Source organism: Numenius arquata, chromosome 4 (assembly GCF_964106895.1).
Source record: "Numenius arquata chromosome 4, bNumArq3.hap1.1, whole genome shotgun sequence".
NCBI lineage: Eukaryota > Metazoa > Chordata > Aves > Charadriiformes > Scolopacidae > Numenius > Numenius arquata.
Window position 1 is genome coordinate 19,792,940 of NC_133579.1, and position 15,651 is coordinate 19,808,590.

The 15,651-nt window shown below is 37.3% G+C and overlaps 1 protein-coding gene across 1 annotated transcript in view; it reads right to left on the reverse strand.

Annotated features, from left to right (window-relative positions):
* MIB1 (MIB E3 ubiquitin protein ligase 1) overlaps positions 1-15,651 on the reverse strand; it is a 76,605-nt gene that overhangs the window by 44,910 nt on the left and 16,044 nt on the right. Inside the window, exons 5-10 of the mRNA XM_074146128.1 lie at positions 8,753-8,819; positions 6,632-6,836; positions 4,980-5,163; positions 4,522-4,666; positions 3,203-3,336; positions 2,030-2,137 (exon numbers count right to left, since the gene is read on the reverse strand). Coding sequence (XP_074002229.1) covers positions 2,030-2,137; positions 3,203-3,336; positions 4,522-4,666; positions 4,980-5,163; positions 6,632-6,836; positions 8,753-8,819 — 843 coding nt within the window. The remainder of the gene's footprint in view (positions 1-2,029; positions 2,138-3,202; positions 3,337-4,521; positions 4,667-4,979; positions 5,164-6,631; positions 6,837-8,752; positions 8,820-15,651) is intronic.

Sequence of the window (15,651 nt, forward strand, 5' to 3'; positions counted from 1 at the left end):
AAAACAAAAAAAACAATCTCAAGAGCTAAGTCCCACTGTGTACTTTCTACACATATTAATATATCTAGAAAAAGCTAGCAACTGATTAAGTATCTGTCCTAAGACTTATATTTAGGTATAAATCTAAATATTAAAAGCACCATATTTGTATACATGCCAACAGTATCACATTGTCAGTACTGTCAATACAATATCTGATACCCATTCATTTCTGCAGACTAGGAGGCTACATTTTTTTACTATGCAATACCTACATCAGCCTTTTTGAGCTGTGTCAGTAGCAAATTGTTTTCTGACTAAAGAGAGGCCACTTGTACTCTACATTAAGCTGTCAGAGACATAAGCACGGAGGAGACAATATGAGGGCATCCCCAGAAAATGTCATCATGAATGTACATACTCTGCAGCAGTGACTGTAAGTGTAAACATACCCAACTTAGCTACAAAGCAGGCAAAGGAAGGATTTTTATCCATTGCTTCCATGCCATACACCACAGCAGTGAAGTAAATGCACTAAATTTTTGCTCTCTGCTTAGTAAGATGACTCTATTGTGTCTTCACATCACTAATTTAGAGAGCTGACTTTTTTAAAGCCTGAAACATATAATCATGAATCTAATCACATTACATATATGATTACTATTATAATTAATGCAATTGCATAATTAAGTAGGAATATCATCTTCACTTAAACAACCCAAAGTTACATGAAAAAGGCTTGAAAATTCAAATAAAATCCCTGAAAATATTTTTAATGGTAGTGTTACAATACTTCTGAAGCCTGAGCAAATGTGAACTCTTAACAACTGTACTGCTAGCTGATTACCAGCTGTGTTACCTTGAAGCTGTGTAAGCTGTGCTTCAACTTCCCTCTCTAACACTTCTAATCCTTCCTTATACCAGAGAAGTATCAATTCACCACTTGATTAACACGGCAGCTTTGATCCCATAGTACAAATGAAAAGCAGCTTAGTCTAGTTTGTAACAGTATGCTATGTACTGCCCTTGAAAGCACTACTTCTAAAATAAAGCTACTTCACAGAAATCAGACCACAGCAAGTACGTACTGCATCAAATCTAAGCCATCTTTACCATTTAGCAGAAAACCTTTATAAAGTAAGGGTGTATCTGTGAATATAAAAATAATTTTAGTCCCAAGGATTACATCATCACTTCATTAATGTATTATAACTTCTGTATATCAAATACAATATAAAGCTAAATGCCTAAGCATATAAAGTTGTTTTTTTCTATTATGCAAACAATGACTGGGCACACTGTTAACTTTTAAGCATTCTACTAGGCTTTATTTTCCTAATAAGAGAAAATTGACAGATCCTTCTTGTGCCCCACAAAAGGAGCAAAGGCTGCAATATTAGTGTGTTCTGTGTATGTATACAAGGCAAAAATCAGCTCAAAATGCAAATATCACAGTATGCTGATAGATAATTTTCTCACCAACAATAATTCTAAAAAAACCTAAAGAAATCCTTTGATTTCAGCTGAAGTTAAAAAAAAAAAAGAAACAAACCACCAACCCTGAAAAACTGTTACTACTATCTGCTCAAACGTGCTTTAGTTAAGAACAGAAAAACTTTTTCCTAACTGAACACTGTATAGAAGAAGCATGGCAAGTATCTGTATTGGAGGTGCAGCATCCAACAACATCTTTTTCTCTGAATGCCAGAGGCAGCAGTGTGCTAGCCCATTTGCATACTACTGTTGAAATTAAATGAAGGAAATAAAAACGGGCTTCATCCACTACAATCACATACTAGCTTACATAGCTCTAATATATTAGAATTATATTTCACTTAGAGGTGCTAAAGAACCCGATATTGACCCTCGGTAATTGTTAGTATTTTACTGTTAGTAGGAGGCTAATTTGGGAACATAATCACAGTAAGAAAAGCAGTTTTTCACTCTCTCTGACATTTAAAAAGAAGGCAACTCCAATAGAATTCTTATTTTCTAAGTAGCAAAGTTTAAAACTTGAGACACAAATTGTATTTTGAAATATTTAGGTTACCTCTGCTTCTACATCCACATTCTGTTTCAGAAGCAACTTCAAAATGTCGACATGGCCATTCTGACTAGCAGCTTGCATAGCTGTGTGTCCAGCACATTGTCCATTCACCTGGAAGCACATCAATACTTTGAGATAAACTGCAAGATACACACACCCTCCCATGAGACACTTCAGCAGTACACAGGCAAGTGTGTTAGAAAACTTTAAGCAATAGCACACATACGGAAGTATCAAATGAACAAAATTTTTTAGACAGCTGCCTTCCTGGCAGATGTAGATGATCTCCCAGGTCTTCTCTATTTAATTTCTATAGCATTAGCTAGACTGAAGGAAAGAATCAAAAAACAGATTTATTTCTAACATTACAATCCTAACTACAGTTGGATTAAAAATTTTCATCTTTAGACTACTGTAAAGGCAAGATTTTGAGAACAGGTCTCAGAATGATACCAGTCCTCGGCTTTACAGTATATTTAACTTCTTTTTCTAATTTATGGCAACAACAGGAGTCAGTCTGAACAAAATACCGTGTTTTGTACAATCTTGAGCTACAAATCAGTCCTCAGAACTGACAGAGTTCAGTCTCTTATCTGCAAGAATGACTACTGCTGTAATGAGAAAAACATCTGACTGTGATTTTAAAATGTGCTCCCTGAACCAAGTCCTATAATTCTTAAGCATTTTCTTTTAGACTTCTCACTACTATGTGATGAGACAACTTGGTAAAAGGAATCTGACAGACAGCAGATTAGACCATCTACTCTACGAGTTAAAAGAACGAAATCAAAACAAAACCCACAACAGCAACAACAAATCCCCCAAAACTACCCCCCTTCACTCTATCCCCTTGAAACAAAAGAATTTGAAGACCCTTCACTAATAGTGAGTGTTTGGTTCTCTGCTCCAACTCTGGCAGACAGAGGCTGGAAGGTATTTTAATTCATGGCAGAAAACAGAGCACAAAATCTGTTCATCAAAAAAGGGTGTAAAGCACTATTTTCACACGTACCCCAACACATTTTATAGGACAACAAATGGGAGAAGAGACACTGGAACCAGCTGTACTACTTCTATGGAGACACGTTAGTGACTGGCAAGGACTATGCAAGACAGCTTCACTTCCTTTGGTATTACAGGTCCCCAGAACAGGTCCTCCCAAACCAGAACACTCACATCTACATCTGGTCTCTTTAGCAGGTCTTCCACTTTAGCAACATCTCCATTGGCAGCAGCTTTAACCAATTCTTCATTGAGGTCTCCAGATTCTTGGGTTTCAAATAGTTTCTTTAATAGCTGGGACAATCTCTCTATCATTATTAAACACAGGACAATTAAGATTACAGTTGTAATCACCCAAGAACAGAAAAATAACAGCTAAATTTGCTATGTGTCTAAAGGTACATACATAGTAACACACAAACCACCATAAAATGGCAGCTGTAAGTTATTATTCAGTTCTGAGTAAGTGCTTCACTCCCCTTTAGATAGTTGACACTGTTACATCAGGCACTACAAAACAAAATTGACTGAATCACAAATAGCTTGTCTAACGTGAAATATAGAAGGGTGGGGAGGAGGTAAAAACACAAATTTACAAATTGTTATAACAAGCTCTTTTAGTCTTCTAGCTTAACTAAGTCTAAGCTATATCCTGTCCTCGGCGATTTGAAACACTAAGTCATATTACTCTTCTAGCTAGTTTTACGGCTACAGGGGCTTTATCTATATTGCAGAAAACTCACTGGATCTATCCCTCCCCAGGAAAAAAATCTAGGAAACTATGTAGAAAGACTTCTTGGCATTAAAGCAAATATGTGAAGAGGAAAAAACAACCAGCTATGACCAAAAAGAGGAAAAACATTCTAGTTTAATTGGTCTGTGAAACAGCCAACAGAACGTAAAATACATTGGATAGTCTTTCTACCTCATTGTTAGATGAATGAGAGCAGGTTCAACAGAACTGAAATGTGATTACATAGACAAAAAAAAACCACCCCACTGTAATTATTCAAAGGATGTCCAACTAAATTTTAAAGACAGAAGTATTAAGGAAATAAATATTATCTTGAGTAACTGCTTGCAACAGATCCCTCACTTATGCTTGCTATTCCACACCGCCTATTATACAAGGGGTCTGCTTGCTACAGCCAGTGACACTCTCTTCGTGCCTTAGTCCCTATTCCAATCCAATGTCCCTTCCAACCATTTAAATTTGAAAGTCCTTAGAGCAGACCTCCAAAGACACAACTGCACTGTGGCCAAACAGAAACCCAAATTCAGTTTGGAATTTTCACACCTTATCAAGATAACAATGATCAACATCTCTATACCAACTGCAAGCTTTTTCTTTATCTAAGGTTTAACAGCAATTAGCAAAACCTCAAGACTAAGTATTATTAACCTTGCATACTAACTAGGTACTAGTATTTATTCATTTTTAATTAACATAAATACTTGCCATCCATACATTATTGGTTATTCTTCAAACTTACCACCAGATGCATTACTTATAGCAGATCCTGCTGATGCTACCTTCGACACAGCAGCTGGATTATATGTCCAAGATGTCCCACAAACCTCTACCTTTAAGTCGCTGTCTGAATAGATCTGCTGGACCCGACCAACTTTACCTAAAGTCTGTATTAAAGAAAATGTCAGATGTAAATAATGCTAAAAATAAAATATTTAGAAATCTGGATGTTATAAGAAGCCACAAATTTTATGAAGTCAGTTGTTTAATAATACAGTCACTAATACCTTTAGCTACGTTTCATCAGGCTAAGATTACTACATCTCAGCAAGTATTATACTGCATTTGATGAAATATACTTTCTCTAACTTAAAAGAAAATCCCCTTGACTCCCACAACCTTCAGGTATTATTACCAATCACAACTAGAAATATTACGCAAGTTTTACCATTCTATGAATCCAAACATACAGTTACTTACCGGAAGCATTGCTTCAGCCCACTCTCCATGACCTCTCTGAAGAAGCTTGATTCGCTCTAAGTCATAACATACTTGGACAAGGTCACCCACTTGAAATTGAGAGGTACCTCCTTCTGCACCTTGAGCAGCATCTCCACTTCGGACAACATTGGCTTTGGTGAGAACTGCTGGATTAAATGTCCACCTAAGCAATGAATCATTTAAAGTAGATTTTAAACATGCACAGTGAACTATATGTTTAAAAATTATCTGTTGGACAAGATTCTGCTTGGATGCCTACAAACTTTCTGCAATTGTATACTATGGCATATTTGTTGCTAACCATTTTTTGCCCATGCACTTGTCTGTGGCTCATTAATTGAGTATTTTCAGGGTAATCTTCAGAGACATAAATTTGTAAAGCAGTGAAGAAATATCCTGCCTAAGGGGAAGCAAGCTGACAAAAATACAGTAGTCCTGAAAGTAGCTATACAGTTTGTTTATTTTTCCAGTGAAAGGAGATGACTCTGGTTGAAAAGGGGAAGATCCAACCTGTCTCATAAGGGCTCAGACTGCCAGGAAACAACATGGGAAGAACACAGGATTTTGCCCCCTCCCTCCCAAGTCAAAAGCTGCAACATTCAGTTAGAAAAATACTCTTTAATCAAATGGTTATCTTAGATACACCTCAATTTTTAACCAAACTATCCTAATTTGTACTATAAGTTTTACTGTTTTAGAGGCACTTAGCTGGTTTTATGCTGAGTTATTTTCTAATATATAATATGGTGATCTCTCCTTTACATACCATTTAGTCTGGGGTTGACTTTTATTCAGCCATCTGATCTAGTTGAGAAGCATCAGCTAAACTCCAAAAAAGGGCAAGTCAGGGAGGAAACCACAAGATAAAGCAGCTCCACTGCTCACTGGCTCTGCAGCCTTGACTCTCAGAAAAGCCACTCGCATCCCTTAAGTTTGTGTTCACCAGGAAAAGCATTACATTCATTACCTGCTTTTTAAAGGTAAGCCAAATACTCGAGAGCAAGACAACACAAAATCATGTGGACCTATCAACTCAGATCCAGCTGTAGAGCTGGGTTTGAATTCTGTTAGCATGGATGCAGCTCAAACTTCAAACCTAAACTGCTTGCAGGGAGTGGTTTTGGCAACAGCGTCCTCAACACTGCCCATTCTCGGTCCACATTTATGTAAACTAACATCCTTTTGAATAAGAAAATGCTGGATATAGATCATTCCAAGTTCACTCTGTATTAGACAAGATCCCCAACATAAGTTTGTTACCTGTCCTCTTAAACCATTTTCCTGAAAAAACACAATGCATCCTACTACTATTCCCCTTGAAACCATGAGATACTTTGCAATTAAAAAAGAAATTGCTGCTTAAAACACGACATTTTGGATAAAGACAGTCCAGAACGTCACTCATTATTTTGGACTCAAATTCTCACCTAGTGAGAGAGGCAACAAACTTTCTTTTCCCACTGAAGCATCTTTAAAGGTTAAGTCCTCATTACACAACGTAAAATATAAAATTCTCAAGGAAATCCTAATAGACACAAAACGAGAACAGAAAGTTTCTAGCACCAAGTGATCACAACTGCTGAATGCAAAGGAAGTTTGTGAGAATCAATGATGAAGGCTATAAAACAAACCTGTTGCCACTTGGGTATTGTACTACAATGTCATGATCCTCATCAATGCCACAAACTGTTCCAGTTGTTGTTAATGTTTCAAACATGCCATCAGTCCATCCTCCATGACCATGCTGCAAAGACTGTACAATTTCCAAATCAAGGTCAATGTTTACAAGGTCACCAATTTGCAGCCCACCGGGGTTTCTGTTACCATTTTGCTCACCTGAAATGGAATAATAAGAAAATGTTCACATGATCACATTAATTTTCCAAGTAATCTGAAGAACAGAAATTAATTTCTGAGACATAACTTGCCATATCTCTGAAACTATAGGGGCTAAAAGGGAGTGAATAGAACAATGTCTGGCTATGGAATTGTGTATTTCTTGTTGAGTTTTCAAGGCAAATAAGAACGACACTGGGAAATACTAAATACTTGTGACAAGCTCCACTACGGCCTCTAACTGGGATGGTAACAGATATACGGCATATATAAAACCACACACCAAAAACCCCTACCATTTTTTGTGCAAAAAAACCTCTCTGCACAATGCCTGCTTTCAAAAGATGCCTCATAGCAAAAAATCATAATCTGGAGGGAAATGGCATACATGCACACACATCAAGGTGTGTTAACTGATGAGAGAAGACACTTGTGGACCTGCTCACTGCCAGATCCAGAGGATGGTATCTGGTGCTGTCCATGGAACAGTGAAGAGAGCAACTGTAGAACTCATAGGCTGAGTCCAGCAGCAACATTAGTGGCAAATGACAGGGTGAGCAGAGTTCCTTTAGTAATACTGCTATCTCTAAAGGGGTGTGGGGTCCTCTTCCAAGCAAGAGTCAATAATGGAGAAAGGGTCCTCGCACTTCAACAATAAGGAAGTACAAAAGTAGTATGATAACCAGACACAAAAGGATTTTTTCAGAGGTCATCTGGTCTGATATCCCACACAAAGCTGAACTAACAACCAGCTGAGGTCAGCCATGGATTTGTCTGAGTCCTGAAGCCCCCCAAGGACTAAGGTTCTACAATTCCTCCAAGTAACTTTTTCTAGTGCTACAATATGAAGCTGTAGGTGTAACTACGTTTCTTCAGATCCAAACCTCCTGAGTCACACCTTAAGGTCATTACCATTTGTTCTCACGCCATTTGTCACTACTGAAATTTTGGTGCCATCTTCTTCAATCACCCATCAAGTGGTTGTAGGTAGCTAGTAGATTACCTCTTCATCTCCTTCTTGCCAGACTAAACAAGCCCAGCTCCTCCTCCTTGCAAATCATGTTCTCTCAGTCTCTTAACTACTTTAGCAGGCCACCAAATACATACTAGTCCGTAGGTGTAATCAGGCCCCTGCTGGAGTATTATTTGCACTCTAATTCGAATACTGCGAAGTTGCAAAAATAACTGTCTAGTTTTTGATGCAAGCATAGATTTAAATTCATAGTATGAACATATCTGTGAACTAGGTTCAGAAGACAAATAAAAGAGACAGATGTTCTAACAAAGAGTAAGACTGAGAAGATGGGTGATAATGTCGTGAGAATGATGAACTGAGCTTATCCATTAAGAGCACCTTAATATAGTGGAAAGGGAAAAATTTAACAAAGAATAGTCTCCTACTATCTTCAGTGATTAATATTCATGTATTCAAATACAGTATCACCCTAAAAGTAAGCTACACGAAGAAAACAGACTTGTACTTTCGCAGCATGAACCAAAATGAGTAAAGGGCATGCATAAGAACCTAAGTTTACCTATGTAATAAAGAACCAGTAAGATCCTGTTACTACTTTTCTATTTTTACTCATGCCATATTAAAATGACAAAATTAATTTTAAGCACAGAAGCAAGATACAAAGAACAGAGCGCCTTGGCTTTTCACTTTCAAACATTGTATCTCCTTCAGAGTAAATACTTCAGTGACTTCTCGGACAACTGTTTTGGTTTTTTTGTTTGTTTGTTTAAACAAAACAGACCTTTACCCTTTTCACCAATGCTGCCAATAAAAGAAATGCTACCATTTCCATTTCACTAGTAAGGACAGTCCTTTTAGATGACATTTAAAAAGAAAAGCAAAATCCAGACTAAGTATAACTAACACATATCAAGATAAACTTACTTTATCTTCAACTCACCTAACACAGGACAATGGTCCCTGTAGAAAGAGCCTCCTTTTGCATCTTGGACACATTTCAGGTCAGACTATGGAAAGAGAGTGAAACAGCTTTATTCCTCACTGTGTCTCCAGGTTAACATAAGACAGCGAAAGTAGAACTTCAATATACTCAATTGAGAAAGACTGAAAATTACGTGTACAAAAAACATGCCCAATGAATTCGTTACTGATGCATATAATCCCAAATACTTTCCAATCTATCAACCTTGACATTCTCAAGATTTTAATAACCTTTACCAATATAAAAGGTTATAAAGGATAGACATTTTAAACTCAAAAGTATTAAAATAACCCAAAACTCCTCTGCATTGTTCTATAAAGTTCTCTTTCCTTTTAAAAATAGTGTGTGAACACAAGTAAAGAAAAAAAAGAAATATCTGCAGACAGTGCTCGAAGCCACAGCCTTTCCTTTACCAATCATTTAATGCCACCAGTGCTGCCCCCTCTTCCCAACCCTTTCTGACAGACACATGTTTAACTTGGAGGACACGTGTTTAACTTGGAGAAGAAAACCTGGCACACAAATTCTACAAAATGAAGAATTTCCAGTTAAGAATATAACAGAACACAAGGATATTACTAAAAAAACCCCACAAACAAACAACAAACAAACAATGCTGAGCTAAACACAATCTTTTTAAAAAGAAAAGTTCTAAAGCTCATCCTTTAGACGGACTGTTTCATATTATCTGAGAAACAGAAGTTTCAAATGTGATAACCAGCTCCTATGCATAAAGCCAGCAGAGTTCCTATAATTCTCCTCACCTCTAGTGTTTTCCCTGTGTAACCCTTAAGGCCAAATGGCTACCATCTGCCATTGCTCCTTATGGAAGAATTCTCACTAAACAAAGGGCATTTTGTCCACCTGATGAGTTGGGAAGGAGATGGGAAACTGTTTGCAAAATGTGTCAGGACATTCTATGAGATGGGGGAAGAAACAGAGGACAGGCGGTGGTTAAGATATAGTCAACTGGAACCACACAAATACTTTTAACAATTTTTTTTTTGACACACCCAAGATTTGACAGACTGTGCTCCTGAAAAAGGATTAAAATGAAAACTTTCAAGTCTTCCAAATCATCAAGGCATTGACAAACACAATACTACACTCAGCAACCTCTAACTACTAAGCAGCCAGAAAAAATACAAAATTCACCGTATATCCTGATCTATAAAGAACGTATCACCACTTTTTGAATAAGTGATGAAAACAGCCAGATGAAAATAATGAGATTTAGCCGCTCTTCAAACGCTATGAGAAATGAGAGGGCGAGTCTGTTCAGCCCAGCAGCAGCAGGCCTGCGACAGAGTGCTGCCACCCGGTGGGCAGGTGCTGGCTTTAACTCTGCCACAGACAAAAGGGGCTGCGGTGACCACCCCAGATGGCAAGCGGATCCATTCATTCACCCAGAGCAAGAGAGATTTAATGTGCCCCGGAGCACTTGGGCTCACCCACTGAATACAAACCCTTCCCGCCATGCAACAACCAGCTGTCTGTGCAGGAGTCAGGAAGGGGTGTATGTGCTAGAGCTGTTTTCACGTCCTTCCGAGCATTAAGAATAGAGCTTAGGGGGGGGTCCTGATCAGTTCTCCCAGCCAGGCAAAACCTGGGTGAAAGATCGCTTGCATTACAGCAGGTGTTAACATACAGAGCAGACTGATGGCTCAAAGATAGAAAAAGAGATAAAATATTCAGTAAAAGGCTAATTACTATCTTGCAGCAGAAATTGTTAGGCAGCAGGTTAAGACACCTTAAATTCTACAGGGGGGAAAAAAAAAAAAAAAAAAAATCAAAAAAAACCCCCACAAAACCCAGAAATCTACAAGCCTGCTCACTTTTTTTTTTTTCTGTTCTCCCTGCCTGTACTTTGCCCTACACATAGTTTATTTCTGGAATATAATGATATACTCAGTTGTAAAACTAAGTGGTAGCTCTGTGTTGAACCTCAGCTTCACATCTGTTTTCCTTTCACTTACATGGTGAAGTCAATGTCAGATCACTAAGGAGTAAAACAAGAGTCTGATCTAAGTATCACAGAAAAGCAAGGTAACGTCTATTTTATTTACCTATGCCTTCACCAAAAAAACTGAGGACTCAAAACGCACAGAAAGATGAGGCGCTTGACAGAGATTAAGGCAGTAAAAAACTAACTCGTATATACAGCAAAGAGTTCCTTCAGCAATTTTGCAAAGAGCATTCCTAAAAAAAATGTAACATAAACACGATAAATGCCTGCAAACGTCTTAAAAAACATAATCAAACCCAGAAAATATCCTGGAGTTTTAAGACAGGAAACTCTACTTAGTTGTACTTCAATACCATGACAGCTGGATAAGCAACTATAACACTATTTCTAGCACTCAGCTACTACATTCATCAGAAAAGGAAAACAAACTTTCTTCTGCCCAAGTAGTTTCAAAAAAATCAGGTGTGGTGTTACGCTCCTGGTCATCTTTCCCTGGGGACCACATGGCAAGAGACTCCTCTAGTGAGGGGGGAGCACAAACACCCCGAAAGCCCGGCCTCACCAGGCTGCCAACACATCCCTGCTGCCAGCTCTGCTGTACCTCATGTCTGAGCATCCCCACTGGGCTTTTCACAGGTCTTATGAATCTCCCCGAGTCTTGTAAATGGATTGAAATAGCAGATCGTTTGGAGCCGAGACGTACAAGCGCAAAAGGGAAAGTACCAAAACACAAGGGACTCACAGTGCAAGTTTTAGACTCAGGGTGACACTGGGCACAAAAGAAGGAACCGTGAGGTTGGCTGTTAATACGTGGTGGAGACAAAGGTGCAAAAATGAAAACAAAACGTTAAGCTTTTATGCACTAACTTGATGGAGAAATCATTCAATGAACTCTGAAAAGGATTCTTTCAAGAAAAACAAGCTATAGATTTCGTGGAATTTGTGTGTAGTTAGAGAAGAGATGGAAGCCCCAGTTAGGCTGAAAATTATTATTACGAAAATTCAAGGAGCAGCACAAGCACAAAACACTGAGATCAGTAGTAACAGCTGATGCTCATGAGCAGTAGGTAATAGTGGGTTTTGGCTACAGTGGAGAACTTTGGTCTTCTAGCATCTATCCTCTGACTTGCTGAAAAACTCTTTGCATTCCAGTTGTATGTGACTGCATTACATAAAGATCACGATCTGCTGAGCAAAATGGGAAATACAGAAAACGTAACAGCTTACTCTGACTTGCCATCCAATTATACCACTGAAAAACCAGCAGCAATTTCATCAGCACAAAAACTTCAGGGAATGAAAAAATGTACATTACAACAATGTCAGCAGTGTTGGCAGATGGCGTAAAAGTGCCATTATCCCTGACCTTGAAGCGGAAAACAATGCTCAAGGAGCAGCTGCTACTGGAATAACTATTAAGGTATTCCCATCAATATGGAAGGCCATCCATCAAAACCGGGGAGGGGATTCTACAGACTTGATAAGGAAACTAGGTGTGCTGCTAAGAAAAAGAATGTTTGATCCAGAGATGCACTGAAATAGCATCTAACACCAGCAGCAAATACCAAGAGATAAATTAATACTGATCTTACAGATATACCAACAGGAATGGTGTCACAGCTGCAGGTGTTTGAGGTAGCAATTAATACACCCTTTAAAGGTCATTTTAAGTCTTTAAACTCACAAGAGCTTTTGGCAAGGAAATAAGCCCTTACAAGGCAAAGGGAGGAAGCTCTGTGCATGCTGCTTTGTCACCTGATTAAGACAACAAAGGACTGGATAAATCCTTAAGTTTTAGCTAAAGGTTTAAAAGAAACACTGTATTTCAAATTTAATCAACTCAAATCACATTCAGTTCCAAGAAGCTGAGAAAAGTGCAAGCAATAAAAAGGAGAAAGTAGAAGATGGTAGAGGAAGTGACTGAAATGAGAAAGAGGGGTGAGGTATAAAAAACAATAACAAGTAGAGGTGTGAGGTATAAGAACAATAGCAACAGCTTCTTACAGAAAAAAAACAACCAGTCTTCAGGCAAATCCTGAGTGAACTGTTTATATAACCTTACTGTCTTTAATGAAAGGCTCATATAAAAACTTTGCATGTGTAACTTTTTTTTTTAAAGGAGGATCATTTTAAAAAGTCTTCCTTGTGAGTTAATACTGTAAATAACAAAATTGGAAAAGGATCAGTAAGTACATTTCTGCTTAACAGAAATATGTTTCTAAGCAACTCAGTTATGTAGATATGACAAACTTGGCTGAGATTACAGGAGAAACGTAGAGAAATGAGACTAAATAAACAAGAAGCAAAACCAAGTCTGCTGACAAATGCAAATAAACACACAAGGTATACATAAATATCTCCTTCCTCTCTGGATTCCAAAACAACTAACCACATAACTTTGGCCACACTGTGACTAATGTAATAAGAAACACCTGCTGCATGTGTAAAGGTGGCCAAAATTCATGTTTCTGCATTTTAAATCAGTTTTGGTCAGCACATAGAAGCAACAGAAGGACACTAAACAAACAAAATAATGAAAAATCTTGTTGCTCCTTCCTAAACCCATCAGTTTCATCACACTGGGGACAAGGTAAAGGACTAGAGAGCTGAAGATCTGACTTACATTACAGATCTGACAATTTTAACTGCACCAGAAAGCATAGTTCTATATATTTTGTAGAACTCCCCTGCAACGCCTAGTATGCTTAGACATTTACTTTGTTTTTATTTTTTTTTTAAAAAAGTGTTAATAAGTAATTCTTAAAACCCTCTAGAGTAATTTCAAGGATTATCTTTAAGGGTAACCCAAATAAATGTTGATGAACAGACATTAGGTATCAATCAGGATAAGAAAGTTTAAAGTAACATCAAAAACACACAGGCAAGGAATCTTCTCAGTTTCCCTTATGCACTCAACTATTCAGAATTTGTGGAAAAAAGTACACAAACATAGATGGCTTACAGATTACTGAGACAATGATGGATGATAACTACAGTTACTTCTTTCAGAGGCTACACAGGTGAAAGTAAAGTCCTCCATAATGAAAAACAAGAGGAGGTTAATCACAGCAAAAAAAAGGCAAGACCAAAGAAATGTGGTAGCACAAAACCGATTCCTAAATCATGAAACTGATCTAGGACACTTCTGCTGACAGAACTATTTTCTTAAATTTTCAAAGCAAAATCATTCCATTAATAAGTAGTGGAATATAATATTGAAAACCAACGGAAGTTACCAGCTTTACGTTCACACGTAAAGCAGCTAATACAGTTAACAGCTTGGTCTGGCTCTAGAATCTGAATACATATAGACAAAAATGCAAGCAGTGTCAATCATATTAGCCAACAGTACTTTATTTCTACTACAGATGTAGGAAATGTTATTCAACCTAACAATATCATAAAAACAGATTTTAGTTTGGGAATTTGTGGCAGCAGAAACTCCCGGATTTAAATGCCAGGCTCCACAAAGAAAGGCAAGATGCACCTCTCTCAACCACTTCATATGTAAACACAGTAACAGCAAACTCAAATAAAAACTCCAAGGATCTGACCACAAATAAATGCAAGTTTTCAGCCAGCACCTGCTGCCCTACCAGCCAATCCTCATCTCTCCCATGGAAAAGCTGGCAGGCCAGATAGATTAATTTTGAGGAGCAGATGCAGCCTGTCAGCTATCAAACAAGCAACCCTGACTTACAATAATAAGCTGTGTTTCTTTAATCAGATTCATTTGCGTCTGAGTCAAGTGTTATTCATTTGCAAGTGAGGGTCTCTTCCCAGCTGTATTTACACAGGCACACGCTCTGAGTATTGTTGATTCCACATACTCTGGACATTCTTATCCAGTTTCTAAGTCTCAAAACGAGTTTTCCCCAAATTTACATGAACTTTCTGACAGTCTATTAGTCAACTTTACATAATAGCACATAAACAGTAGCAAATAATCGTAATTAATTGTACACTTAGCAAGCAATTAATCAGTTATGAAAACTAGCTTTACATTCAAGTGACTATTTGTGACAGATATCCAAGAATCCATTCTGTCTGAAGTGAAAATTACATTTGATAAAAGTATCCAACAAAGATAAAATTATTGTAGGAATGGATTGCAATCAAGTACGCACTACATAAAAAGCCTCAAATTATCCTGTTTATATGTATGTATGTACATATATTATCCCATATACAAAATATACATATATGTAGCTTGACAAACATTAACAGTTTTTTGTTATTAATTAAATGAATGACCTAATATTTCTATCTGTATAAATCTTGTGGGAAAGGTCACCCTTATTCATTCAAATTTACAGTTGCAGTAGTTAATCAATTATTCTAGAAACATTTAACACTTCCTTATTTGGCAATAGTTTGGCCACAGAATATAGCTGAATTACAAGTAATAGATATATTTTTATTATAAAGGGAATAATTATTTCAGAAAACATAACTGAAGTTATTTTTTTCTGAGGCTGGAAGGAATCTTTAATGATTTCACAGCACTCATACAATGCAGTACACAAATTTTAACATAGTAACTGAAATCGCAACAAAAAATCAGTTGATCTATATCTCATTCTATCTAGATTTTGTATTTGTGCTCCTTTTTGATGCATCACAATCAAATATAAGGGGGAAGACACCAACCATTGGATCACTAATATTATATTACATAATACTATATGTAACTTTCTCTCCCTTTTGCCAGTATATAAAGAATTTTCTTTAGGACTGGGGGAGACCATGAAGGACATAATTCAATACCGACTTATATTTTATTCTTCGCATCTGCATGCATGAGAAAAGCTGACCTGCACTAAAGGTGTTTACTCTTTTTAAGCGTGACACTAAAATACATATTTAATGCAAAAGTGGTATTTAGTATTTA